Source organism: Podarcis melisellensis (genome assembly GCF_964234715.1).
Source record: "Podarcis melisellensis genome assembly, chromosome: 4".
Lineage (NCBI taxonomy): Eukaryota > Metazoa > Chordata > Lepidosauria > Squamata > Lacertidae > Podarcis > Podarcis melisellensis.
Genome location: NC_138531.1, coordinates 51,693,889 through 51,719,507, shown reverse-complemented (window position 1 = coordinate 51,719,507; position 25,619 = coordinate 51,693,889). Strand labels below are relative to the sequence as shown.

The 25,619-nt window shown below is 41.3% G+C and overlaps 1 protein-coding gene and 1 long non-coding RNA gene across 2 annotated transcripts; one reads left to right on the top strand and one right to left on the bottom strand.

Moving 5' to 3' along the window:
• Positions 1 to 915: 915 nt before the first annotated feature.
• On the bottom strand, positions 916 to 11,608 carry VPS26C (VPS26 endosomal protein sorting factor C). Its single transcript, XM_081908796.1, has 8 exons — positions 11,458 to 11,608; positions 9,176 to 9,319; positions 7,622 to 7,771; positions 5,646 to 5,726; positions 4,638 to 4,712; positions 3,242 to 3,392; positions 2,675 to 2,827; positions 916 to 2,082 (listed from the first exon to the last, which is right to left on the bottom strand). The coding sequence occupies exons 1-8, from the start codon at positions 11,512 to 11,514 to the stop codon at positions 2,000 to 2,002; spliced, it is 894 nt and encodes a 297-aa protein (XP_081764922.1). The 5' UTR covers positions 11,515 to 11,608; the 3' UTR covers positions 916 to 1,999.
• Positions 11,609 to 11,733: 125 nt separating this feature from the next.
• On the top strand, positions 11,734 to 21,775 carry LOC309368606. The gene is made up of 3 exons (XR_014167823.1): positions 11,734 to 12,151; positions 13,904 to 14,023; positions 21,373 to 21,775. It is a non-coding gene; the product is annotated as an uncharacterized lncRNA (long non-coding RNA).
• The last annotated feature ends 3,844 nt before the right edge of the window (positions 21,776 to 25,619 follow it).

Below are 25,619 nucleotides of genomic sequence, written 5' to 3'. Positions count from 1 at the left end.
CCATTGAAACATCTCTCAGAAATGCATTTCAGGTAAGAACCAACAGCTTCTTGCCACTTCTGAAGCCTGGGTTCATTCCTGCCTTCACTTAAGAGGAATTGGGTCACACACTTGGCCTGTGTCTCATGCTCAGCCCTGTTACTCTGTCAGCAGTTTGACTGCCTTTTTTGCCTTTGGACAGAGTTCTGTCATATAGCTTTTCTTCTGAATCCCCCAGTAGCTTAGCTGTTGGTTTCAGAGTAGTGTTTTCCTTGGTGTGTACATGGCCCTATTTAAGCTGCCCTATTCTCTACACAGTGTTACTGTCCCTTTCTACAGTTCTTTTTTTTAAAAAAAGAAGACCCTTTTATTGTTGCCTATATCAGTTTTTTGCCCTTCCTATTTTTCAATGTATTGCTCATTTTCACCTACTCTGCCTAATAGCTGCAGTAACGGGCAAAATGACTGAGCAGGGCTATCATCACTTCTGGCAGGTGTGCTGCTAGTGGTACAACTGTAAACAGAGCACCAGTGCCACGTTTATTAGGCTCAAAGACAAAAAAAAAAGTTGTTGTGAGACCTGATCATAATATCACCTCCTGTAAAGGCTGAGCTAACATGATCTACATGTAATGTATGTATGTAAAATGTAGGCTAATTGAATGTAAAAGTAAATGGGCACACATCAGCACCTCGTAGCATGTTTTCCCTGTAGATTCCAAAATAAGGTTCTAGAAACCGCTTCCCAGGAAGACCAGTGCACGCCTAACTTGGGTAGAGACGCAAGTTGTTACATAAGACGACACACTGTGAGCAAGCCACAGAATTTTAGTTTGCTTTCTAACATACATTGCATATGTGAGAGGACTTAATCCATTTTAGCAATAGACGTATTTGGAGGAAGAAATCAAAGCTCCCGTCACTTAACAGGCACTGTTGGATAATGAACTACAGATTCCATTACTTTATGCAAGTAGACACAACTCAGGAATGGGCTGTATTTGGTTGGTGTACAACATTTAGAACCTGGTAAGGCAATGCAGCAAGGACATGGGATCAGGTCTAGGCAAAAATGTACATCACCAGGTGGTTCCAGTCCTTTAGTAAGCTTGTAGGCTGACACCTCTCAAGGATAGGTAGCACAGTATTTATTCTACCATCTCCTCTTCTATGTCCCAATTTTCCCTTAGTTCAACTCAAGTAGATTTCGTCTCATTCTAAAGGCAAACTTGTCCGAAGATGGGTGTGTAATACCATTCTGCTTGCAGGCAAATGAGAACTAATCATTATAGTTGGTGCTCCAATACAGATGAATCCTGTGCTATTTGTTAAACCATTGCACCCAAGCCAAAATATCCCCCAGGGGCAGTTGATGGCCAGGAGTATTCACTCAAAGTTTTTATTTAAAATGCCGATGGCGAAAACAGGAATTTCGATATAGTCGTTTTTGAAAAATTCACTTACTTTCTAGTTTCTAAGTCCACTGCTTAGGTAAATATAATTCCTACCACACTGCTCTTACTCAGATTTCAGTAGATATTCTTCAAAATTTGTATAGTATTACTATATGTAAGCACAGTGAGCATACTCTGACATGGATAGGAAATGGCTTCAACTGAAATGACGTATTGGCAAACAAAACTCCTTCTTATGATCTCTTGCTAGCAGAACCAATACAAACAAGGATCAAGCAGATGAAGGGGTAGTTCAGCTAGAGTGGTCTTGTATGTGATACAGTTTCACCATAAGCAGAGGCAGCTCTTCAACATCTGATAAACACTTGACTCCACAGCAGAATCAGGGCAAAATTCAGCTGGTCCATGTTGGGCAACAACCTTGAGAGAGCACTTTTATAGCTGCAAGTGTACAGAACACCTAAATTTCATTCTTCTATCGCCATAGGATTTGAGAACACATGGCAGCAATCACACTGCTTGGTTTTCGCAGTTCCAACGCACTGGATTCCCAACTGATAGGAGGCTTCTGGTCCCAATGGTATTCCTGAAACTGTTCTAATTAATCAGAGCCTGCAGAGCTTCAGTGGAAAGTTCTCCGTGATGAGGTGATCGTCATGCAAGAGGACGACGACATTAACTTCAAATTCTAGAGGAACAAACGACACAATCTTTGAATTAGCATGTTCACCCAGGCCCCTGTAATCTTAGTAGTACATTTGTAGCTTGCAAAATGGTTTGAAATAATGATTAGGTAGAGACTGGATTAGCATCTCATTAGAGACAAGTAGATCAGTACATCCTTGGGTGCCAAGTAATACCTCAAAAATTCAGCTCCAACTGGGTTCCTTGAAAGGCAGCATAAAAATATTCAAGCATTTCTAGGTGCTGCGTATGTCTCTATCTTAATCAAAACTACATTTTTCAGGGAGTTCCAGACAGCCAGCACTGAAAAATCAAGTCAAACTATTGCTTCAACTTAACTAGGGAAGAAATATGCTGGCGGCAAGTTGCCTTGCTAAATTCTTGACCTCAGAAAATAAGCTGATAATTACCAATATAATACGTGTCAATTTCAGGCAATTTTGTATGGTAATATCCAACCTTAGTCACTCAGAATAGACCTACACTAAAACCACTGGGACTACTTGCTTCTAAAATTAATTTTTTAAGTTGCTGATAGACCTGTATCTATATAATGCAACCAATAAATAGGAATAAGTCAAATATCTATTCCTTACCAACTTTGAAGTTTGTGGTTTCCAAGGTGGGGCAGGTGAAGAGTCTGGGGAATACCATGTAGATTGGAATAGGAAGATTTCTGCAGACATCTCCGTCAGCAATCTGAATATTCTGAATCTCAGTGGCATCTCTAGCATAACCTTCAGCACAGCCTTTGCAAAAGTGGGACAAAAGCGGCATTAAAAGGAAACCAAACTTTGCTAAATAACATTACCATGCTTGCTGCTTTAAGTACTAGCACATTCCTACAGTTGGCCAGGGATGGGGTGCTTCCAATTAAGAACCAATGTCCTACAAATTCAGAGATTTGAATACACATGTAAATTGTTGTATGCACACCCATGTTATGACCTACGCAGATGTGCACTACAAGTACTTTGGGAATTTTCCAACATGTGGTGTGACCTTTACTATGGCTGGTATTCCATCTTGCTTACTGGCAAAGCTTTCAGTTATTCTAGGGGCATTTCAATTTAATGGCTAAGTTGAAAACACTTTGTCGTGCTTTTAAAATGAAAAACCAAACTCTCTGGAACATTTATAGACAGACATGTATAAAGACGTACCACAGGTTTCCACTCGTACCAACTGGAGTTCAATACTCTTAACCGCAGCATCTGAGTTGACCACCACAAGCTCCCCTGTGAGGGGCTGTGTTATGATGCAGTTTGTAGAGTTGAGATGGCCTCTTATGAGAAACTTCGGGAGCAATGCCCTCTAAATGCAAAGTGAAGTTAAAGGAGAAGGTAGGTAATCTAATCAAGAATTGCCATTTTCCCCGTTCTGTTCTGCGATTTCCCCTTTGTATTAAACTAAACCTGCAAGCAGGATCTGTGTCAGTTTCCAAAAACTCTGTACAACACTTTAGGTACTTTACAAATAAGAAATAACCTGGAAATATTCTCTAGGTCACTCTAAGTCTGTTACAAAGGAAGGTAGACTTGCCCAGCCAAATCTGTATGATTGCCTTTTAATCCAAGTTCATACTAGAAGTCTCCTAATTTAGCAAAACAAGGATTAAAATCCTAAATCACACCACACAATACTGCATTTTCTGTGACCAGTTTCCAGCAAACACAGACAATACTGAAAGAAAAAATTCTGTTTCCATTGAAACTTAAGTTTATTAAAGCTAGTGTTTCACTCCATTGTTTCGTTGCCTCTGTTTTAACTATCTATTTGTGCTTTTATATTGACTTTTTAAATCTTGCGAACTACCCTGATCTCTTTTGATGAAGGGCAGAGTATAAATCTAATAAATAAAAATAAATACAAGCAACCAAGAAATTAAAAGGACCCTTGATAAAGGGACTGCCGTTAATAACTGCTCTACGAGATTGTTATCACCTAAACTGAAAACCCTTTATATGTTGTAGTTTAAGCTCTTATCTAAAAAGGGGGAAAGCATGATGGCAGAAGATGGGACTGGAGTAGTTGTGCAGAAAGAAAGGTATTTTAGGGAAAAGCACAGAACCACTGAACATTTTAAAACCCTTGACCGATCAAATTTGCTTTGTCGTGAAGGAGAGGAACTGGATTATGTAGCCACCAAGCATATGGTCTCAATCATACCTCCACATATAAATACACTGCATCTAAAAATAATAAACCAAACCCAGTTCTAGGAAAAACACATTTTAAATGGCGATTACATCCCAACTGGGCAAATGGTCATTAGATGATAAACCACAGTAAGAACTGGGATTGCAATGCTGGTTTGCACAGACTGTTGTGCAATAGTTTACCCAGGCCAGGTGTGATGGCCAGCTATGGATTGCCACCAGATTGGAAGTGAGAAAGAAAAAACCAGAGCGTACATATGGGGGTGGGGGGTGGACAGGAACACACACACACACAAACAGGGCTCCTTGGTACCTATGCTTGGTTTGACACAGCAGCTCAACAACCAAATTTTCAGTAAGCACCCTAGTGCTGTATCCCTTACAGGAATATGGGTCTTACCTCTTTCACGTTCTGTAGAGTTTCAGGAGTAATAGTAAAGTCCACTGGGCTTGGGGTTGGTTTTCCTTTTTGAGGCTGCGACAGAATGAAAAGAAGGGTCAAAGTGGTAAGTCTACTATTTGTCAATTTATGATGCCTGAGGCGTTATATTTACAGTGGTACCTCAGTTCTCGAACTTAATCCGTTCCGGGAGACATTTTGACTCCCGAAACCATGCGCGGCTTCCGATTGGCCGCAGGAGCTTCCTGCACTCAAGCAGAAGCAACGTTGGACTTTCTGAAAAACGATCGCAAACCAGAACACTTCATTCCAGGTTTGCGGCGTTTGGGAGCCAATTTGTTTGACAACTAAGCTGTTTGAGAACCAAGGTATTTTCAAGTCACGTATTACAAGAATGAGAATGGATGACTATAGGAAAGGTCATTCTTGCTTGGTGGAAGATGTGCCAGCAATCCCAACTGGCCATCTGTGGGGCAGTCCTTTGATACATGCTCTCATCAGCCTAGAGGGAAGAGGTCTCCTTCCCATAATCTCTAATGGCTATGAAGAAAAGTCTCGTTATAGTAAGGGGGCAGTCTTAAGATAGTGTTCCCCTCAGGCATAGCAACAAGATGCAGTTTCAGTACAGAATTAAAAGGAGAGTGGAACGTAAACGATAATGACATGGTGAGCACATGGTAAGCCAAACCTTTGCTACTGATTATGGCTAAGGAGGAAAAACCTAAAACATGATCCTAGGTTTGGACAACATTTAGACTGCACTAAAAATATCAGGAAGAGCAATGCAGGTGCAAGTTCCTCTCCAGAAGACAGGATGGTCATGTGACCCCAATAAGTCATAGTTTGGCTCACTGATGTGTAAACCACATCATGATCTAACTGTAACAGACCAAAACCCCTGCCTTCTCGGAATCAGAATTCACATGACGTCTTCTGTCATTTCCCCCAACTTTAGGTCCACATTCTTCCTGCTATAAATCACCAGTGCATGTTTTGGCAAGTACTTACTGGCGAATGGACAATAAATTCACAAGTCTTCGTCAAATCCTTAGCCAGGAGAGAGCGCCGCATGTCACATCGAAGGGTATACTATGCAAAGGAAAAGCACTCATTTATTCCATCTTGGAACTGGAAAAATAATGCAACCTACTAACGAGTTATTTTGTTGATTAGTAATTTGAGAGCCACATCTTTCTGATGATTAATCTAGGTTTAAATAAAACAAATTAATACCTCTTTTAACCCCCCCCCCAAATATCTGAAAAATGGACTTCACATTTGTTCCAACTCACCATTAGACTTTTATGCACAACCTGTGTTGAAAACAGTTTATATCTTCTGCGAAATTATCTTGTCACAGGAAGTGCTGCAATACCCAGTTACAGTGGTACCTCGGTTCTCGAATGTAATCCGTTCCAGAAGACCGTTCAACTTCCAAAACGTTGGAAAACCGTGGCTGCAAGTTCAATTGGAAAAATGGAAAAACACGCAGTGGAAGCTGTTTGACTTCCAAGGCGCGTTCAGAAATGGAAGCAATTACTTCTGGGTTTTTTGCATTTGAAAACCGAAACATTTGGCTTCTGAGACTCTCGAAAACCAAGGTACCACTGTACTACAATGCAGCTCTAGTTGTGGTCCCTACCAACTCTACAATTCTGTGACTCTATGGTTCATCTCAAAAAGAATTCCAAGGATGAGCAAGTTCATTTACATCATCAAAACCCTACAGTAAAGGAATAAGGCAAGTTCTAAGAATAAGTATCTGAACTGCTTGTAGTTTGAGGGAAAGCATTTCTGCAAAGAGCACTCTTGATTACCAGTGATAATTTTTTTTATCACAGGGCCCTTGCTGTTTAGTTTGCTTCATTTTTAACAACTATAACAGGGAAAGTGTTCCAAATCTAAACACCTATATATATCATTAATTTTAATGGGAGTTAAACTCATAAAGTACAACTTATTAAGTGCTTAACTTGGTGTTTTTTAAGCATTTAATGTATTTGTGCGGGGGGTGTTCAATTAAAGATCAACTGGAAACACATCTAAATGTCATTTTTGTTTTTTACAAGTGACCGACTAAATTTTTAAAAATAATAACTATCTTAACAACTGATAAACTTATTTTCTTATATCATTGAACCAAGCTACATGAACTCACATGCCTATGCAGTAATGATAAAGCCAATTTATTCAAAATAATAAAATGTTCTGCAAGAGTGAGGAACAATTTTTTTTTCACAAGGTAGATATCTTATTGGCTACCCTACACAAGGAAAAAGAGTGAGTAGCCCTACGGAGGCCTCCATTTAAGCTCCCGCTGACCTCAGTGAAATTGCTCCCTTTGCTCCAGTTTAATAAAAATGGCTTAAGCATCAGTGAATGTATCAGTTTCTCAGTTAAAACTTTGTATGAAGTAACCCAGCATATGCATTGGCACAGCTTCTGTCATGTTGTTGCTCACAGCAGATGTTCTATCTGGAAGAAGTCTGAGCCAAAACTAGGTAAGAGGAAATTCATTAAATAAGAAAGACAGCTGGCACAAAGAGAGAAGTTTGGAAACATCGTGCAGATGTATAGAAGCATCACCCATGTCATTTAAGTGGAAATCAAAAGGGGAATCTACAGAAGAGCACTCTTAACAATCTTGTACTAGGTACTCTCCTTTATTGTGCTCTATTAGAGGCATATTTTTTATCTGAAAAGCAGCAGATTAAACTATCAGGAAAACAAATTAGATTTATGGAGTCTGCTTTGCAATATGTAGCAGAGGAGAAACTTTGGCCAAGGAGCTCATGCCATATGTTCCCGAGGAGCCAAAATTAAGACAACTCTTCTTTTTACCATATGTATCATAATTCTTGTGTGTTTCAGTATTTTAAACTGGCTTAGCAGAAAAATACAAATGCAAATAATAAATATTAATAGCTATGGTTGCACATTCCCCACAAGTAGCTTATGACTGCCAAACTGAAAGCCTCTCTTACCTGGATGTTGACAAAAACTCCATGGTAGGTTTCATAGAGAACTTTGTTCCCCTTCACTTGCAGTGGAAACTCAAAAGGAATTTCTGTTTTACCACTGGGCAGTTTTCCAGGTTTTACCATTTCTACAGTACTGTTAATAAGCTGAATAGGCTGCAAAAGGGGGGGGGGAGAAGAAAATGAAACATGGAAAGTGTGGTTAAGAATTTAAGTGGCCCATGATCAGTTTTATTATTTAACTGTTTATTTTCAAAATGTATAAAACAAATCTTATTTACAGAAAAAGGAAAGATAAAAAGCCATATATCGCTGTGTAGTTTAGCCCTTCACCAGTTCCAATGCAGGTACAGTGGTGCCCCGCAAGACGAACGCCTCGCAAGACGAAAAACCCGCTAGATGAAAGGGTTTTCGTTTTGGAGGCGCTTCGCAAGACAAATTTCCCTATGGGCTTGCTTCGCAAGAAGAAAGCCCATAGGGAAATCTCCGGGGACCTCTTTTAAATGCTAGCGGTGGGGAGCAAAGCCTTCCCCCCCCCGGCCTTCAGAAGAGGTCCAGGAAGGCCGGCGGGGGCCAAAAGGCTTTGCTCCCCACCGTCAGCATTTTAAAAGCAGTCCGGGAAAGCAGGGAAGCGCTTCCCGCTATGCCGGACGGCTTTTGAAGGCAGGCGGGGGGGAGCAAAGACTTTTGCCGCCCGCCCGCCTTCAGAAGAGGTCCGAGACTTTTCTGCTGTCCCGGGGTGATCTTAAAATGCTGGCGGGCGGCAGCGAAGGCTTTGCTGCTGCCCACCAGCATTTTAAGATCGCCCCGGGACAGCGGAAAAGTCTCCGCTGTCCCGGGGGCTTTTAAAATGCTGGGGGACGGCAGCGAAGCTTTCGCTGCCGCCTGCCAGCATTTTAAGATCGCCCCGGGACAGCGGAAAAGTCTCCGCTGTCCCGGGGGCTTTTAAAATGCTGGGGGACGGCAGCGAAGCTTTCGCTGCTGCCCGCCAGCATTTTAAGATCGCCCCGGGACAGCGGAAAAGTCTCCGCTGTCCCGGGAAGGCAGGCGGGGGGGAAGCAAAGACTTTCGCCCCCCGCCAGCCTTCAGAAGAGGTCGGGGGACAGACTGTCCCCGGACCTGGTCTGAAGGCGGTTTCCATAGGAACGCATTAATTGATTTTTAATGCATTCCTATGGGAAACCGTGCTTCGCAAGATGAAAAACTCGCAAGACGAAAAGACTTGCGGAACGAATTAATTTCGTCTTGCGAGGCACCACTGTATCAGCCCCTCAGAATACCTCAAAATGCATGACTACTGCAGGCATATAGATAGAACAATGATATTGCTTATTGAAATAAGCTTTCTTTTCAAAGAGTTCTAAGCTCAAAATTCACTCTTAGAAACTGAAGAAGTTGCTTATCTCTCTTCACAGATAGTGACTCTATGAAAGCCAAGCTAAGTTTTGGGGTATTTTAACACTCCATACTTTGGTGATGATCCAACCATGACCTTTGATACTCCAGCTTCACAAAAATAAAGAAGAGTTTTAGAAAAACTTTCCATAACCATATTTGTACCTTAACAGAATTGCAGAAGGCTTCAAACACACCAACACTTTTGGCACTCAGTTGCAGGTTGACAGATCCTTCCATTGTTAAGGAGATACCCTGGTGCTGGACTGCATCCTTACTTGTTATGACCACCACTCCAGTGAGAACTTCCTAAGTGGGTGGAAATGGGGAGGAGAGAGAAAAATCAAGAATCACCAACCCATTGCTCATGTTATTTTTGCATATATATTTCAGTGGCAATGTGCTGTCATTATCAAAAAGTATGATTCACCAGGCAGGGGTGGGGAGGATTACATGGGGGAAGAGTACATAATTTGCCTGGAACTCTTCTGTCCTAGCTCCAACTATTATGTGACACTGCTAAATAGCAGTGATTTGGATTTTCAAGAAGAAGAAAAATTAACTAGAAGTTTTTCTAGAAATTTTTCTTCTGCAACTTGGAGCAATTTGCACTGGAAAGTTTTCTGATGCTCTAGAGCGGGGGGGGGGGGTCAACCTTTTTATACCTACTAATGCATCTTTCTTGATGGTAAAATTTCCTTACCGCCTACCAGTGCTCAATGGAAGGAGGATTCAGCTTGTCCTGCAGAACCAGGTTGACAACCCCTGCTCTAGAGTGATCTAACTATTTAGATCTAACTATTTACCGTACTTTTCACTCTATAAGACGCACCAGACCACAAGACGCACCTAGTTTTTGGAGGAGGAAAACAAGAAAAAACATATTCTGAATCTCAGAAGCCAGAACAGCAAGAGGAATCGCTATGCAGTGAAAGCAGCAATCCCTCTTGCTGTTCTGACTTCTGGGATAGCTGCACAGCCTGCATTCGCTCCATAAGACGCACACACATTTCCCCTTACTTTTTAGGAGGGAAAAAGTGAGTCTTATAGAGCAAAAAATACTGTAATTTACTTGTATTTAGTAAACAGAACCAAAAACTTTGAAACTGTCGAGTTTGCCTAATTGGTGTTTGCAGTTGATACCCATTCGTTGTTACAAATGAGCATATGAAATGGAAAACTCACATCACTGCTATACCATTAACAGAGTCATTGACAAATGCAGCTCCACTCCATTCAGGAGCTTTTTCCTGTGTGCCACTTGGTTGCAACACGCTTTGGAATTCTCCAAAATGAAAGAGGTTATAAATGAAACATGACTAGCTCTGGTTTGTGTCACAGTAGTGGCAGATGACTTCCTAAGGAAGGCAAGCCCATGTATTAGTGAGATCATGATTCATAATTAAAGAGATGAGTTTGTAACATCTTTAGCTTAGCTTAGAGATTCCCAGTAAAAAAATTTATAAAGCATTTTGACAATGGCACCGAGTAAACAAAACAGTTATTTTTGACATTCTGTTCCCAGATCGCTCATCTAAATCGCAACATCTCCATCCCTGATCTCTGGCCTTAAATTTTGCAATAGTCTCCATTTCTTTGTGAATGGGAAATTGTTTTATTTTGATCTTCATGCCACCACATCTCAACACAGGCTGGGTTACGGAGAAAGCACATACAGGGATATTGTCTTATGCCCAGTGAGTACTGCCTACACTACACCAAGCAGCGGCCACAGGATCTTTATTCCGTGTAGATAACTCCTGAGCCCTGGCCTGCCATCTGGGGCTGTTGGGAGTTCAGCGGTGCAGCTGCAGGGCTCTATGTTCTCTCCTCTGCTGGTGCGGAGAGGACCCTCCTCTACTTGTGGGAACCAGGCAGAGGGCCTTCTCGGCAGCGGCTCCCACCAGATGTCAAAGAGATAAATATCTGACGTTTAGAAGACAACTGAAGGCAGTCCTGTCTAGGGAGGTTTTTAAGGACTGGGGTTTTAATGTATTTTTTATTTTTGTTGGAAGCCGCCCAGAGTGGCTGGAGAAGCCCAGCCAGATGGGCGGGGTATAAATAAATTATTATTATTTATTAATTATTATTATTATTATTATTATTCCCTCAATTGGAGCAGCAAGGGCGAGAATGGCTGGCCCCCTTCTTCTGCTGCCTGGGAAACGAAGCGGGGCTCGCCAAATACTCATCCCAGCTGGCACCCTTGCAATCCTACGAAGGCTAAGGGTGGAAACAAGCCCGGCTGAGGGAAGCCCGGCGTGCAGCGGGATCCCTAAGAGGAAGCCCATTAAAGTCCAATGGGAGTTACCGGCAAGGAAGGGGGCACAGAATTGCAGCCTTCCTCTTCCCCAGGGGGAAAAAACAATATTAATGGGGGCGGGGGACGAGCAACGCAGACCCTGCCGTCTCCTTCCGCTCCAACGCCGCTGCCAAAAGCTACTCACCCCACAATGGTACAGCTTGTTCGCCCGCTTGATCTTGATATCCAGCGCGGTGCCCATGGCGACCCCTCCCCGGTCCCGGATCACGTGACTCCGCCTCCCTGAGCTGCGACTCTGACCACGTGACTCCACCCCCCCGTTCTTTTTCTGGGCGGGAGGAGGGAAGAGTTGAGTCCTCATTTCCGCTTTTCGATTCGCTCCCACTTCCGCCCCTCCCTCTTTCGCTCTGGCGGTGGGGGGGTAGTAACGGTCATATCCGGCCCAGTAACGTTACACCTTAAGGCGCCGTTTATTTTTAAAACTGGACGCGCCGCTTACGTCATTGCAAATGGCCGCTCCTCCGAGTCCCCTCCCTTTCTTTCCTCGTCTGCTGCCTAGCAACAGTGCAAGGCGGGAAGGGGGGGGGAAGCTGCGCGTCTCCGTTCCTATTTCTATTTCAGCGTAACTAAAAACCGGGGAATTGCGGGCAAAAGATCAGGCAGGGTGAAAACGGGAAAGAAATTGGGCACTGAAAGCCAGCTTTGGAAAGGAACTCCATTTCCCAGGCTGCAGTTCCAGAGAGATTAAATATCGTTATATCACGCAAGACAATGACGTTCATGCCTCACTGTATGCCGGGAGATGTTTAAAAAAGAAAAAAAGAAAATGGGATTGTATCAGGGCTTTTCCTCCGGCCTTGCAACGCCATTAAGCCCCAGTAAGGATTATATGATAGGGGCTTCAACCATATGCACCTTGACCTGGGATGAAGCCCTGTTTAAAAAAGTGCTATTTAGAGTGCGCTAGGCAGAAATCAGATGAGGAAAATCTCTCTCATTGCCGTCTATGCAAAAATATGTGGAAATTGATGACTTCACGGGGCTTGTTATTAAGGCTATGTACACATTAGCGGCTTAAAACGCAGTGATGTCTTTCTTCCCAAGCTGTGTTTCAAGTCCCGTCTGCACGTTCCTGAAGTAGAGATTGGTCTTGGCGATGTAGTCACCCAATGTGCACAGTCTATGGCAGGCATGTCCAAAGTCCGCTCCGGGGGCCTAATTCGGCTCCCGTGGCAGTATATGTCCTCAGGTAAAATCCTTTTAAAAGCTCACCAACTTTGGGATAAAATTGTAAAAAAAAGGTTAAAAGCTCGACAAGTTCAATCCTAAAAAATGCTCAACAACTTTGGTCGGTCCTCACACGTGTTCACTTCAGCAAATCTGGCCCTCTTTGAAAAAAAGGCACCCCTGGTCTATGGTTTCCCTGCCCATGCAATCCCTTCCAACCTTATTTGTGAAGCTGTCATCTGCGCATGCGTTGTCATCTGCACATGCACTATTGGTGTCTTGTGCACGCCTCAACTACAATGTGAATGTTTCCCTTTCAGATTGAAGCTGGTTTAACAGCAGTATTTCTCAAAAAACTGCAGAAAAGTCTGCATTGTGGGTAATGTCATGTACACAGATGGAAAAGAAAGCACACTGGAGCCAGATGAAATGGTTGCTCCCTTATAGGTCACAGCATTTGAGGCTTTTTAGTTCAGAGAAGAAGCAAAAAAAAAAAAAGTGACATAGATGTGTATAAAAGTATGCATGTCATGGAAAAAGTGGATAGAGAAAAGTTTTTATCCTCTCATAAAACTAGAACTTGGGGACATCCAATTAAGATGTTGGCAGATACAGGACAGATATAAGAAAGTACTTCTCACCAGGGACGCAGACTTATAAAAAATATTGGGGGGGCCCGGGAAAGCTCATGAATAATAAATAAGCTCATGAATATGCAAATAAAGTGGCGCCGCCTCCTCGTGAGCGAATAGGGGAGAGCGTGCTGCGCCTATTAATCAGCTCCAAAGGAAATTGGGTGGAGCTTTTGCTCGGGAGGGAGGGCAGGAGGCATGCAGCCCGCCCCTCCCTGTGCATTTTGGGCTGGGGGAGGGGCGGCGATGGCGCTCTGCTGGAGGGGCGCCGGAGATTATTGGGGGGGCAGAGCCCCCCCAAACGAATTTTTGAGGGGGCTCGGGCCCCCTCAAGCCCCATGGAGTCGGCGCCTATGCTTCTCACACAGCAAATTGTTAAACTATGGAATTTGCTCATGAGGCAGTGATATCCACCAACCTAGGTGGACTAGGTGGACGTGTAAAAAACGTTCTGAAAATGCTTTTTTTAAAAGTGTTTTTAAAAATACATTGAATTTTCCATAAGGCCCACCTAGTGTCATATTGCATATTGCACTTAAAACACACTTTAAACATTTTATTTGCAGCTGTATAGTTGTTGTTTAGTCATTCAGTCGTGTCCGACTCTTCGTGACCCCATGGACCAGAGCATGCCAGGCACTCCTGTCTTCTGCTGCCTCAGCTGTATAGTAGAGGGCTTAGTAGAGGGCTGTATAGTAGAGGATTAGACAAATTCATAGAGGAGAGGGCTATCTGTGGTTACTAGCCATAATGGCTATTCTCTGTTTGCAGAAAGAAGAGAACCAGCAGAGGCTCCTGCTGGAAGAAGAGAAGAGAATGATTTCCTCTCCCCTCTGAACCATCTTCCAAACTGTCCTTGCTGAAATGCCCTCTTTTACACAACTATTAAAGGTAAGAATATAAGACCCAAAGTCACTGCTAGTTCAGACCCATTCGTGTTGATAAGTGCAGTGCTTTGATCTGGGGGAACACAGGGGTGCATATACCCCTAAACATTTTGTGAATCTTTGTACTTTTGTCCATTGACTGTATTTATTTCCCCCAATTTGAACTATAAAATGGTGATTTTCTTGAGTCAAAATGAGATTACCCCAAACATTCTTTTAATAGAAAAAGCACTGTCTAAGTGTAAGTGTAAATGTAAATGTGAATGTAGGATGTGGGCTAAATCCTCAGCTTCTAAATCTATTGTTAAAGTTTCCAATGCTGCGAACTGCCCTCTTAATATCTATCAAGGTTGACGACCCCACAAATGCTCCTCAGTCTCTCTCCTCTTTCTCCTGTCATGGAGGTGCCTGTCTGACTTGGTAACATGCATACACTTCTTTACATTGAAAGATAGAGCTGGCTATCAATCATCACACTTCACTCCAAAGCTCTGAATGATTTATTGAGTGACACCTACATTCTCCCTAGTGGCACTCCACAAGAGAATTCCCATGGGGTAGAATGGGGCAATAGTCCCCTGAACATCACCTTCCCAAACCTGTCAGTGAGACAGGAGAACTACTGCAAACTAGTGTTGCCAATTCTTACTGCTAATCCAGAAGAATCTAATTTCCTATTGTGTCAAGTGTCATCAAATGACTAGGAAAAATTAACCAGGTATTATTCTATACAGCAAAGAGTTTCATGTGAACACTATTCTAGTGCTAACTCTATTCAGTGCCAGTTATTCACTATTTAGTCCTCTTTCAATGGACAACTTTCTGCTGTTGCTGCTGCTGCTCACCTGCCCACCCTCTTCCCCATCGTTCTGTTACTGCTTTAGTAAAAGATAATTTTCTGTTTCAGAAGTATACTGCATGGAATATAAATTTCAATAATACACAGTATGTGTTTCATTAATAATAATAATAATTCCTTTCGGTTTTGGAAAAATACCACCCTCTTTCCATATAGAAAAGCTTGTATCTACATTACTGGGAGAACTCATCCCTCCATCATGTTCCACATAAAAGTTTCTGTTGTCATTGTTTCTCCTGATGTTCTGTGGCAGGAAGGAAAATTGACCTCCCCAACACTGAATGCGCAAAGCAGAGTTCATGCAACAAATGGACAGATTTTGGGGCTTATATAATAAGTAATTGTAGAATAAATATTGGTGGAGGGGTGGGTAGGTAACAAGAAGAGGTGGACATACACACTACCAGGAAACAGATAGTGATGAAGGGAAAGATTATATATTGTTGCCAGCGATGTAAGCAATGTGAGTCCATTACAATTTATTCTACTTTTCCTCGGGTTTAAGTGGGCAAGATGAAGGCAGTTGAATTCTTGCAATATAAAAAGGTAAAGGACCCCTGGACAGTTAACTCCAGTCAAAGTCAACTATGGGTTGCAGCGCTTATCTCGCTTTTCAGACCAAGAAAGCCGGCGTTTGTCCACAGACAGCTTTCTAGCACTGTGCACCTGATATTTCCTCACCATCAGCAGCTTATCACTGTAATAGTGTTAGAGGGATGTGATTACTCTACCAACCCTTACAATGTGGTGTAAAATATTGCTGTCAACCCCACCATTCTCTTTAACATAATGTGGCTTCTGACTCTTAGAAACTACATTAGGTTAAAGTTTAAATGGCATTTCCTTGTCTTGGAGCTGGGAGCTTAGCACCTTATCTATTTTGTATAGCATTGCCTAGGATCTGACCGTATGGCTTGGATCCAGAGATGCCTTCCGCAAGGGGATGCACTTATGCAAGGCAGTCCCACCAAATTCTACCAGTTTCCTGTCTCACTACAGTCCCTCATGCTCCATCCACACAGTTTCAGAGGGTCCTTGACCCTGACGAGTGGCTTTGACTGGGATGCAGGTGACTAGTGTGGGAGGAGCCAGGAAAGACCTGTTGCATGAGTAAAGGTAAAGGGACCCCTGACCATTAGGTCCAGTCGCAGAGGACTCTGGGGTTGTGGCGCTCATCTCGCTTTATTGGCCAAGGGAGCCGGATTACAGCTTCCGGGTCCTGTGGCCAGCATGACTAAGCTGTTTCTGGCAAACCAGAGCAGCACACGGAAACGCCGTTTACCTTCCCGCTGGAGCGGTACCTATTTATCTACTTGCACTTTGATGTGCTTTTGAACTGCTAGGTTGGCAGGAGCAGGGACCAAGCAATGGAAGCTCATCCTGTCATGGGGATTTGAACCGCCGACCTTCTGATTGGCAAGCGCTAGGCTCTGTGGTTTAACCCACAGTGCTACCCGCATCCCATTGCATAAGTATTGTTTTGTATTCAGTGGTCTGTGTTTGCCTGAGCTTGAGTGTGGACAAAGGATTCTGAGCTCCTGTGTTCTGATTCGATACATGATGTCCAATCACAGAGCATTTCAGGATTTGGGCCTCTGCCATTGGCCCTTGAAGTCTGAGTTGTGATTCGCAGCTTGGAAGTTTAGACAGCCAATCCCGTTGGAGTGGCCTTGGCTTTCAGGAATGTATATAAGCAGTTGCTTTGCCCGTTTCCCAGTTATGTAGTTCAATAAAGGTTCTTGTTGTTATCGCTGTGTCTTGCTTCGTGGGAACGCACCTATACCTCAAGTATCTCTGGATCCAACCTTGTGATTCTGAGGTCAAGAGATTTCAAAGCATATAATGATAATAATAATAAATTTTATTTATACCGCGCCCTCCCCAGCCAAGACAGGGCTCAGGGCGACTAACAACCAAGAATAAAACAAGTTGATTAAAATACAATTTAAAAAACAAGATTAAAATACAACATTAAAACATTAGCATGCAGCCTCTTCACAGGAGGAGAAAGGAAAAAGAAAGAGGGGGAGGGAATCAAACTGATTCTAAGCCAAAGGCCAGGCAGAACAACTCTGTCTTACAAGCTCTGCGGAAAGAAATCAGATCCCGCGGAGCCCTGGTCTCATGAGACAGAGCGTTCCACCAGGCCGGAGCCAGTGTTGAAAAGGCCCTGGCTCTGGTTGAGGCTAATCTAACTTCCTTAGGGCCTGGAACCTCTACGGTGTTGCTATTTATGGACCTTAAGGTCCTCCATGGGGCATCCCAGGAGAGGCAGTCCCATAGGTACGAGGGTCGTGTGTTGTAAAACTGGGAAATAATGGGTAATATCAGCTCAGTGATTTCCATGGGTTTACTCTAACATTGGATATCATCAGGTACCGGTATATCTATAAATAATATCATGGCTTTTCCTAGACTTTTGCTGAAGGTCCCAGCACAGATATTATTACTGTTTACATACTAAATTAGTATTTAATATTACAGACTAATACTATTTATTAGGTATTATTTACATGTAAGAGAGCAGTATACCAATTTACTCTATAATTTCAGTTGTTCTTTCTGACTTACGCATTGCATAAACATTCTCAAAATGTTATGGAACATTGCATTGAAAGTCTGCATAAATCGTTCAGTGATTATTCTGTTATATGTTTGTCTTAAACTGATTCTCTATAAATAGCATGATTTGTGGATAGCAACAGAAGAATCTCAAATATGTCAGTAAAATTGAAATAAAATGCACAAGAAATTTGTCCAAATGTGATAGGCAAAAAAAAACAATCCAGGGAAATAAATGAATGTTGACAATAATATATCATTATTTTAACAGCTTTAACATTTTGCTGTATGGCTTCATTCACAGTTGTGCTGTTCTGCTATGTTTAAGCATACATAAATGTCTCTGTAATTCAAGGTATGTGACCGACCAGTTATTTACAGTCCTCCTTTTCTGATTGGCTGGTTATAGAGATGGAAGTAATAGCAACCACATTTTTTTAGCGTTATTAGTGATAGACAAAAATAAAACTAAACAACTTGACCCCCTCAAATAACTTTCTGACTTAGTTTGTTATCCAAATATGGAAGCGGGTAGGTAAGCTACCACCAGAAAAAGATATATTGATACATGAATATTTGAATAACTCAAACATCTTAAGGCTGGAATGGTTACATTTAAAAACAGAGGGGAGGTGTTGAGACCATTCTTGACCGATACAGTTGCATCAAAATTAATGCTTTCATTCCTAGAGTGATTAAATATAGTATATATTTTAGAGATGGTTAATGTATTAGATTGTTACTTTCTTGCTGCTTAAGCAAATGTAAGACTTGAGTTCCCAACTAGATCTAGTAGTGATAAAAGTGTTGTGAATGTTATTTTTGAAAAATGTTAATAGTTGTATTCAGTATTTAAGACAACATTTGGTGTGAAACGGTGTTAGTCGAAGAAGAGAGAATTTAACCATGCTTTGAAAAACAAAGAACAATTTGCTGTTCTCCTTGTTGCTCTTTCTATTCCCACTTTTGAATTTGGGTGAGTTACCTTCAGCCAGATAGATGCCATTGTCTCATTTCCCATCAAATTTATTTTGGTTGTGTCGACATGAATAGTCCTTAGAAAAGATTGCAGGGAGGAAATATACTATATACTTATACTACATAGTATAAGGAAATAGCAATCACATGCACAATATAAAGTTAGAATTTGGCCCGTAAAAGTAAAGGGACCCCTGACCATTAGGTCCAGTCGTGATCGGCTCTGGGGTTGTAGCGCTCATATTGCTTTATTGGCCGAGGGAGCCGGCGTGCAGCTTCCAGGTCATGTGGCCAGTATGACTAAGCCACTTTTGGCGAACCAGAGCAGTGCACGGAAACGCCGTTTACCTTCCCGCCAGAGCGGTACCTATTTATCTACTTGCACTTTGAGGTGCTTTCGAACTGCTAGGTTGGCAGGAGCTGGGACTGAGCAACGGGAGCTCACCCCATCACGGGGATTCGAACCACCAACCTTCTGATCGGCAAGTCCTAGGCTCTGTGGTTTAACCCATAGCGCTACCCGCGGGATAGTTAATAAGTAAAGATAATAAGAAACACCCTACTGTCCCATACTTGAGATCCATGCGAGAGGAAATGTTATTAACCTTAGTAACTATATTTCACAATGTGTGAAAACAGGGCTTATATCTTTGGAATCAATTTGTGTTTTTTAAATAAAAAATAATATTAAGTTCTTGTAGAAGAGTTACATTTACCTAAGACTTGCAGAAGCATGATAAAGAGTTATTGTGCAATACTTCTGTATTATTATTATTATTGCCTGATGTATGTATTGTTAGTATGATCTCCAAGGTAACCCCTATGTGCACTGTATGAAAATCTTGAGAGAACAGTTCCTTCTAACCAGGTTGTTGATATTCAAACGTGCCCCTGGCATATGGCAGTTGGTGGAAATAGGAATGCGTGTATTGTTTGGAAGCACCAGAGGCACAATAGCTAGGTTTGTTCTCTGTCCCTTTCCCCTTGCACAGTGTGTGTGTGTGTTTCGATTGTAAGCCTGCGGGTGGGAACTTGTTTTGGTTGTACGTAAGTCGCTTTGGGACCCTTTTTGGCTGAAGAGTGCGGTACACAAATGCACTAAATAAATAAATGGACCAAAAATTACTTACACATGTAGTAAGCTACATATAGAACACAATGATAATCTTCCATAACAGCAGTGAGTGCAAATGTATATAGGGTTATTTGTCATAGTAAAACAACAAGCATCTTCAGGATTAACTTTTAAACATCTGTTAAAAACCTTTCTATGACGTCAGGCTTATACTGAAAATTAAAGGTTTTTTTCTGTTTCAGTCAGCCAGTGAACTGTGTTTTAGTTTTTATGTAGGTTTTATTGTATATGTATATGTGTGTGTATTTGCTGTATGTTGTTTTGATCTTTTTAATGAAATTGCAGTATTTAAGTATTTTTAAAAATAAACATATATAAAGTATGGGCTGGGATTTTGATGGTGATATTGTTGCTGCCCAAACCAAACCAAAACCTTACATACACAAATAACACATTATCCACAATAAACTTCTATATGGAAGTACCTGTACCCTTATATAAATGTGCTATTTATATTGTGGTCTTATTTTCAATTGCATTGTTAATATGTAATTTTCCTTTTTCACACCCATGATGGCACACTGAATTTATTCACCACAACCCCAAAATCTCCTTCCTGGTTATTCACTGCCATACTGGTGAATTTTATTTATTTATTTGCTGGGCAAGGTTGACATTTTTATCTCTTATTTATTTAGCAAGTTTGCATAAATTTTATTTATTTATTTGATGATTTGTATCCTGCATTGAATCCAAAGATCTTGAGACAGGTAACAATAAAATAGCAATGTTAATATAATCAAATAACAAAAACTTAGTGAAAATATCAAACCAAGTTCCACTGAACATCAGTGGGAACCTCAAAATACTTACATCAATAGTCATGTCTAAATATTAACCGTGTGAATGTTGAATGAATTTCAAGTTTCAAGGATTACAAAGCCAGGGTGCTGCAATGGAGAAGGCATGTAGTCTTCTGATGTATAGCACCTATTGAATGGATGCTAGGGAGAGCCTTTCCAGCAGTCTTAACTCCGGGGCGGGACTCTACAGAAAGAAGTGTTCTTAAAGTATTTAGAATAATAGAATTGTAGAATTGGCAGAGACCCCAAAGGTCATCTAGTCCAATCCCCTGCAATGCAGGAATCTCAAAAAAAGCATCCATGACAAATGGCCATCCAACCTCTGCTTTAAAACCCCCAAGGAAGGAGAGTCCATCACTTTCTGAGGGAGTCCATTCCACTGTCTAACAGCTCATACTGTCAGAAAGTTCTTCTAGATATTTAGTCGGAATCACCTTTATGCACCAAGTTGTTCAGTGCTTTGGACTGGAAACATTGTAGCAGCTTGGAACCTATTTTCCTGTGGAATATCAAAATATGGAATGCACACAGCTCCACCAAAATATCACTCATGGGAACTAATAAGCTACTGCATATCTAAAGATACTGGCTCCTTCATCTTGCTAAAAAGGTAACAATGGCTTTATCCCATTGAAAGCAGTTGGACAAATTAGTTGCACTTAGTTCAAGTCCCGTTGTTATATGTAATTTGGTTCAAACCCCAGCCAAAATATTCATTGACCAACCATTCTTGAAAGTTGTCACACTCAGTGCTTTTTTCCTAGAAAAATAGGTATCGGCAATCACCATGAAGTTGTTACAGTAAGTGCCACAGTTTTTAACAACAAAAAAGAGGTGCCGGTACTGCGTACCATTGAGCACCCTCTGAAAAAAGCACTGGGAATAAGTCACACAACTAACTTTAGCTAGATTATGATGTTTATTGCTGTAGTGATAACCACAAGGCTGTGTTTGAACCTTAGGTGCTATGCAAGTTGATAAACCAGGACTATATACAGTACTTGTCTCCAACCTAGGAATTGAAGCTGAAGACTGACACTTAAATCAGACGCTAGGATCTGAGCTGGATCTAGGTCTGGAAATTAGTGCACTGTTCAGAGGCTTCAGGCCCAACCAGAGGACGTTGTGTATCCTTTTCTGTACCTGAAGAGGGCTCTGTGATCTGGTGATCTGGTCCAAGATCAATGACTTGGATAAACCTATTCCAACCCTCGGGCAATGGCATGAGGCATTTGGTTCAAATCCTGGCTCCTCCAATAAAGATTTTGAATAAGGTCACAGGAGGATGTTTTTGTAACAAAATTAACAATATTAATCAAGATACAAATACTTGACTGAAACAATAGCTTGGTTTAATACAGTGCTACCTCGGGTTACATACACTTCAGGTTACATACAGTTCAGGTTACAGACTCTGCTAACCCAGAAATAGTACCTCGGCTTAAGAACTTTGCTTCAGGATGAGAACAGAAATCGTCCTCCGGCGGCATGGCAGAAGCAGGAGGCCCCATTAGCTAAAGTAGTGCTTCAGGTTACGAACAGCTTCAGGTTAAGAACGGACCTCCGGAACGAATTAAGTACTTAACCTGAGGTACCACTGTATTGTAAAAGGAGAAAAATGTGTTCGTAAATGAAACTTTTAAGAACCTCCTTTTTTCATATCAGACTTATCTGATATGTTGTTTGGCAAACACATGGAGTATGGACATGACCCCACCTATGCGCAGTGCTAGGAAATAAATAAATAATTCAATTCAAACCTGCAAACAGTGGGAGAGAGCTGGAGGGCCATTGTGGCACTCAAGGAGACCCTCCCCATAAGTGAGGGCAGAGGAAGCCCTGATGTGACCACAGGCACAGGGAGGCTTTGTTTAGGCTGCTCAGCTTCCTAGCCTAATAGCTGGTGCACACAGTAGCACAGCAGCCTCTTTTCTGTGCGTCTCCAGCTGGCCCCAGCACTTCAATTCTAGTTGTGGATATTTTTGGATATAATATTTTTGGTCTGGATTGGGGCGAGAGCAGCAGAGAGGGCATTTAAGGGGTGTTTCAAGGGTGCTCCACACTTATGCGATTTTTGTTTATGCGCATGGGGCCCCAGATCATAACCCCTGTGTAAGTGGGGAGATTCCTGTAATTGAGGATTCAGCAGGCATAAGGGAAACTCATAAGGTTCTAAAGAACTAGATCTGAAGGGGTAGAGACTAAAATAAGCCATCCCAATGAGCATTGAGCATATTCAGTGGCCACAGAATGCTGAGTATTTGTTGAGGGGTGGAGAATCAGTGAAGAAGGATGAAATGGAATATTCTGGAGGAGGGCATGGCCAGATTGCACCCTGAAAGGAGCATTCTTCTCTTGGAACATTTTGTCATCCTAGTGTCTTGACTCAGGTGAGCTATTATGGGACTAAGGCCATGAGATTCTTTGTATACTTCCACAAACAAAATTGAAGGACTTTTTAATTGTATTTGAAAACAATTTCAAATGGTTTGCTTGGGACAAATCCATGTTTTAAAATGGGAATGACTTTCATTTAACAGGCTTACTACTGGAGTGCCGTATCTGCTGCAAAACTACTTGGATTCCCATAGGTTTTGAAATAACAGCTGTTGAAGACTCATAAATTTCCATATTTAGTATTTTTCAAGTGGCAGGCTATTGGTTGTTTCATGTTTGAATCTTTAAAAAATAATTTCAGTGCCATTTAATAATGAATCCTTTGCATGTTGGGCGCAATAATTTAACATAAGGTTGCTAAAAGCATTTTATAGTATTATGAATTTCATTATTACAAATCAGTGGAGTGTGCTTGATAGCAATTGCAATAAAGCATTTTGCACCTGATACAGTTGTATCAATGCTAATCTAAGAATTAAGAAAAAAAATGAAAATGTTACAAACTATGTTGAAGTTAACCCTGTAACATTAAATTCCTACACTGTTTCTCACTGCTGATCATTATTACATTTAACCTAGAACCCTAGTAATTTAGAATAAGGGGTAAATTTGAACCTTAGTGGAATATTTCTACACATCAATAGGATTGAGTGCATGACTGCAGTCCTATGGACATCTACTTTGGAGTTAGCTGCAATCTATGTGAAGTCATTAAACTCAATGATACTTACATCTAACTAAACATAAACATGATTTAGCAACCTTATTAAATTCAAATGGACTTACTTCTGAGTAAATACAAGTTTGATCCGAATCATACAATGCAGCAATGCTAGAATAGTGATTTTGCACATTGTTGGTAAACTTCGTTGTAGGTACTTAACTTTTGGTGTTATAAATCTTTGGGTTGGAGCATTGTCCTGATGTAGGAATAGCAGTCAGATCTTAATCAGATTTGGAAAAGTCCCACTGAATCCAATGGGACTTGTTTCCAATAAGCATGCACTTGAAAGTTAACATGTTAACTTTAAAAATACTTATCGGAGACTTCTGCTACACTACAACCCCATTAACTTTATGAAACAACAAGTTATTTGTTCTACCATTACTAATTTCTTTGCTAAATAGTAGCAAAGCACAATTTATATGGTTTTTATCCATTTAAGTTATACCATTCAACTCTTCCAAAGGAAGCATTAAGTATTTCGAGTACCAGTCTTGAAGAACTGGAACACTTCGAAGAGTACCCGTGCAGTTTATTTTACTGTTCTTTTCATGAATTTCATGGTGGGTATAAAGTGGTATACTGTGTTGTTAATGGCACTTGAGTCTTCAAAAGATTTTGAATACACCAGTAGGCTTGCTTAGCACTAGCAGCAGATTAATCTGATAATATATTTTAATAGGGTTTAATATACTTCAGAACTTTAGCAGATGAACATATTGGTAGTCCATTTATAAGGCAATATTTGTGCCATGTGTGCAAATGAAAAGGAAGGAAAAGGAAAGCCAGAGAACTCAAAGGAGATTTGTGGGTCATCTAGTCCAAGCTCTCCCAGAAGTATGAATTCCACTAAAATATTTGACAAACATATTCTTGTGCATTTAAGAAGTAGAATCCTGTTGGGTTCTGACCAAAAGCCTTTAAATGGGATGGGAACTCTACAGGCCACTAGACATTGTGGGACCAAAATATTCATCATCCTTGACAATTAGTCATACCAGGTGGGAGTTGCATGGCAGTATTTGAAATACCTCCGATTCCCCATTCCTGCCTTATCTACTCTACTTATATATATTATCTTTTGACTTAGGTGTTATTCTTAAGCTGTTCATGTTTCTTTGTGTCACGGTTCAGTTCTCCACACTGTAACATTACAGGTAATATGCCCATACAGTGGTACCTCTAGATACGAACAGGATCCGTTCCGGAGTCCCGTTCGCATCTAGAATGTAGAGGTAAATGTATCTAGTGACGGCACGCCTGCGCATGCGCGCATCGCTTTTCACCGCTTCTGCGCATGACGTCATTTTGAGCGTCTGTGCGTGCACAAGCGACGAAACCCGGAAGTAACGCACTCCGTTACTTCCGGGTTGCCGCGGAGCGCAACTTGAACGCGCTCAACTTGAAGCAAATTTAACCCGAGGCATGACTGTATTTAACTCCTTAAAATCTAAGGAGATATTTTTGTTTCATTATGAAGCTGAGTTTTTCAAAGGCTGCCCATGATTGTTTTACTCCTCTCTTCATTTCCACTGTTTAATTTTCTCTCCCCAATATATATACTTTTTGTCCTAAATAGATGTATTCTTCAACTTGCACTATCATTCTCTTCTTTAAACATTACCTTAGTTATAGCAGATCTAGCTAAGACTAACCAACTAAATTACTAAGTTTTTAGGGGTAGTTATTCTAAAAGACCATGAAGCAATATGTTGCTCTGCTTCACTGTAGTTAAAGTTCATAAGTACTGGTAATTCTTCACATCCAGGCTAAAATGGGTTGGCTGCAGGTTGAGTGAGCGAAACTGATGTCTAATACATCATGCACTTATTTGATGGCCTGTGTTCATATTTACACACCAAAAAATTGGCAAGCAAATAAAAAAATAGTTAATTGGAGGAAGGCATTGCAGATTGGCCTATGAGCAGAAAGTCAAAGACTGAATCGTTGAAATGATTTATACCATGAATGCCATTCTGTAAAAATAAAAATAAAAAAATCATATCTAAGAAATTGGAGGGAGTCTTTTGGACTTGGAGAAAGAAGACTGAACAAAAGTTAAATTAGTTGGCCACATGCTTTCCGGTTGTTCTTAACATCTGACAATGCAGGTGTATGTGTGAGAAGGTATGGCATTCCTGT